The sequence below is a fragment of the Octopus bimaculoides genome, chromosome 8 (genome assembly GCF_001194135.2).
Source record: "Octopus bimaculoides isolate UCB-OBI-ISO-001 chromosome 8, ASM119413v2, whole genome shotgun sequence".
Lineage (NCBI taxonomy): Eukaryota > Metazoa > Mollusca > Cephalopoda > Octopoda > Octopodidae > Octopus > Octopus bimaculoides.
In genome coordinates, this window is record NC_068988.1 from 86854571 (window position 1) to 86858274 (window position 3704).

The 3704-nt window shown below is 38.4% G+C and overlaps 1 protein-coding gene across 1 annotated transcript in view; it reads left to right on the plus strand.

Moving 5' to 3' along the window:
- Positions 1–784: 784 nt before the first annotated feature.
- The window catches only part of LOC106880174 (Krueppel-like factor 10), a 30861-nt gene continuing 27941 nt past the window's right edge, over positions 785–3704 (plus strand). Inside the window, exon 1 of the mRNA XM_014930019.2 lies at positions 785–1820. Coding sequence (XP_014785505.1) covers positions 1764–1820 — 57 coding nt within the window. The 5' untranslated portion in view covers positions 785–1763. The remainder of the gene's footprint in view (positions 1821–3704) is intronic.

The following is a 3704-nucleotide window of genomic DNA, read 5'->3' on the forward strand; positions in this document are numbered from 1 at the left end:
GAGAGAGAGAGAGAGAGAGAGAGAGAGAGAGAGAGAGAGAGGGAGCTGCTGGAAGGAAAAGAAAAGTGAAAAAGAAATAATGAGTGCAAAATAGAGAAAAGTAGAGTTACTAAAGAGAGAGTGGGCAAAGATGAGGGAGAGACTGACAGAAAGACTAAAGGAAGTGAGGAAGAGAAAGAGAGAGCAAAAACGCCCGAACGATAAGACAAAATATGGAACGGAGTGAAGACCAGACGACAAATTCATATCAGTGTTTACCTCCTCTTCTTTCTCCTCCAGTTTTTAATTTCACCCTTTCTATTTTTTCTCTCTCTCTCACTTGTACTCCTATCTCTCATATTCTATGCTACCGCCTGCTACTACTCCACAACTCCCTGTCGCTCAGTGCTAGAAATAACAACCAAATCTCATTTAAAAAATCTTCCATCAGGGGCTAACCAACAACTTACTGCGTTTCTTTGTTTTTCCTTTATTTCTCTCTCTCTCACAACATCCCACTTTATTATTGTTTACCCTCTCTGTCTTTCTCACTCCCTCTCTTTTAATACGTCTGCTTCGTGCAACATCCCTCTCTCTTTGTCTCCCAGGTCGTTCCTTTTCTTCTCTTTCTATTTGTCTGCTTCTCCTCCTCCCCCTCCTCCCTCTCTCTCACGCTTAGCCTATCCCCAACAATCCACTTCCTCCCACCACAACTATCTCCAGTCCTTTCTGCTCCCCCCCTCTCTCTCATTATATATATATATATATATATATATATCTGTCACATTTTTACTCTGTATTTGTTTACTATATATATATATATATCTTCCCCTCTCAGTTCGTCACAGTTACCTCAGCCATTCACAACCACAAATTTTTCATCAATGCCGTTTGACAAGGTGACGGTTTAGATAACTGTCACTTGCGAGTTCGAACCCTACCTGCGTCGGCTTCGCCATTCCTTCCAAAATCGATGAATTAAGTACCAGTCAAGTACTGTGTACTTAGGAAATTATTATCCTTATTGTTATACTTTAATATTCATGCATTTAAATTTTTGCATTTCACTAATTTGGACATTGCATCGTGCCTATCTTTATCTATTGCCTGGATCCCGTGTTGTTGTTAATTGTATTGCGTGCAAAACGGGACATTTTTAATCAAACGAAACCAAAGCGACAAGAAAAATTTAAATCACACACACACACACACACACACACACAGAAGCACTTTATATTCATACATACACGAAATTCGGCTCTTGGGTTACTGTAACTTCTGACCATTACACTCTCTGGAAATTATTATATCCTCAAAGAAAAAGGAAAACTTCGTTTTGACTATATTTAACCCCAAGAAAATATACTCACACACATACACATATAAAAGAGGGAGAGAAAGAGTGAGAGAGAGAGAGGAAAAAAGAGAGAGAGAAAGAGTGAGAGAGAGAGAGAGAGAACCTGTTTCCTTTTCTTTTTTTTATTTGTCTCGCCGCCTCGCCCTAACAGCATTCAATTTATTCATTTTGAATTTGGAGTTTTAGAAATCGAGTCGGACTGACTGAAGGCTGCTCCGTCTTGAAAAAGCAAGGATACCCCGAGCTACATGTGCGTAAACGAGATATGGGATGTTGTGATGTTGAACCATTATCCAAAACAGTCGCAATTGTTCGTATAAAGATAGACAAATATAATATCTACAATCTTTAATTTTAACATATTACAGTCTTATATATACATACATCTTATACATACTGGGAATATCTGGATATTTTAGCGGCCAAGATGAATAGTAATGCTGCTTGTGACCCGCTCTCTCCACCGGCTACCCCTACAAGTCCGGTAAGTACCAAGTAATTTACATTCATTAATAACGAATAATGAAAAACCCGGTTTGTTGTCATTTCTCTTATCAAGCCATCTCGGTGCGTGTGTACACAGATGTCTACATTATACGCGCACGTATATAAATATATGTGTGCATGTATGTATATGCCTGTCTGAAAAACGAATGCCGTCTGAACGCATGGAAACTCGAGGCCTCTGCACAGTTTTAGGGATCAAATATCTATGTAAGGTTAGGACCACGATGAATTCCTATAGTAGTGATAAGAGGGGCCCTTCTGAATGTGTACATTATACGTCGGTGTGTGTAAGTGCCTGTCTATGTATTGGTGTGCGCATCTTTGTTTATGTATATGTGAGTGTATATTTAACATATTTGTCGTATGTTTACCTATTTTCAAGATTGTGTGTTTATGTATTTATGTTTCGAACGTGTTTACCGTTTGTGGGTACTCTATTGTCAGTGGTGTGTGTGTGTGTATATATATATATATATATATATATATATACATACACACACATACATACACACATATATATACATCCTATATACACGCACCATGATATATACTAACATATTTCTATTATTTGCACAAGTACCTATATATCCATGCTGACTTCATGTATACACAAGCACAAATAAGTATGCAGCTTGCTTACATGCAGTACTCCAACATACATCTATCTTATATACATTTTTAGCACACACGCATACATACATGCATACATACATACATACGTGCATACATATATACAAGCGCTAGTTCATATACACTTATACATCGGCGCACATATATGCAGTTGTGTATATATGCTATATACACAACCGATGGAGCCGAGCCATAATACAAAAAAAAAAACGGTGGTGGAGCTCAGTGTGGTTGTTCCACGTGCTAGAAATAGCAGCCAAATCTTATACTCTAACTTCTTTGAAAAGAACACTTCGGATAATGCAGACGCTCGTTTCCCTACACAGAGAAAAAAAATATGATGGGATGGTCACGGCTGGAATGAAAGAAAATCCGAATCTCCTTCAAATCATGGGGTATCGTTTTACTAAAAGGACACATTTGATAAATCATAGTATGGAAGAGGGGGGCGGGTTGTCGAACTAATTTAGGGTTGAACAGCAAAGACCGTCTCTCAGTGCTAGATAAAGTAGGCGACTGAGTGGTCTCCTGATATATTAGAAATAGCAACCATAACTCCCTCAAATCATGCCAGAGTATCTTTAATAGGCATGGGTATAATAATAAGGTCCCGCATGCATACTGCTTTAAAAAAGTAATAAAAGGGAATGCGAGAGAGAGAGAGAGAGAGAGAGAGAGACAAATGATCGCAGCTTGAATTCATTTTGATCATGGATTTGCTGGATCAGATTGACCTAGGGCTAAACTACGACCCTTTTTTACATTTTATGTCAGCTTTTATTGTCTGGTGGTGATGGTACATTAAATGGGGTTGAAATCTATGGTGGAGGAAGGGTTATTTATAGTCGCTGTTGTTATTTTAGCCTAAGTCAATTCTGATTCAGCTGCAGACCTATTCATCAAATGTGTGCCATCTGGCCGTGGCCGTCCCATCTTTTATTCAGACGTAATACATCTTCCTTGTGCCGTTAAATCAGCGAATGACTCCCTCCTCTACTTATGTGTGTGTTTGTCTAAGCTGTGTGGGTGCGCTCTACCTTTATTACAAATAGGTATGGTACTTGTGTGTGTGTTTGCATGTTGTTATGCGTGTTTGCCTGTCTTCAGAACTTATTTGAGTGTGTTTACGTTTGTTCATACTTCGTGTTCTGTTACTGTATGTGAATGTGTGTGTATACACACGCACACGCATTTGTGTCTATATATATATATATATATATATATATATATA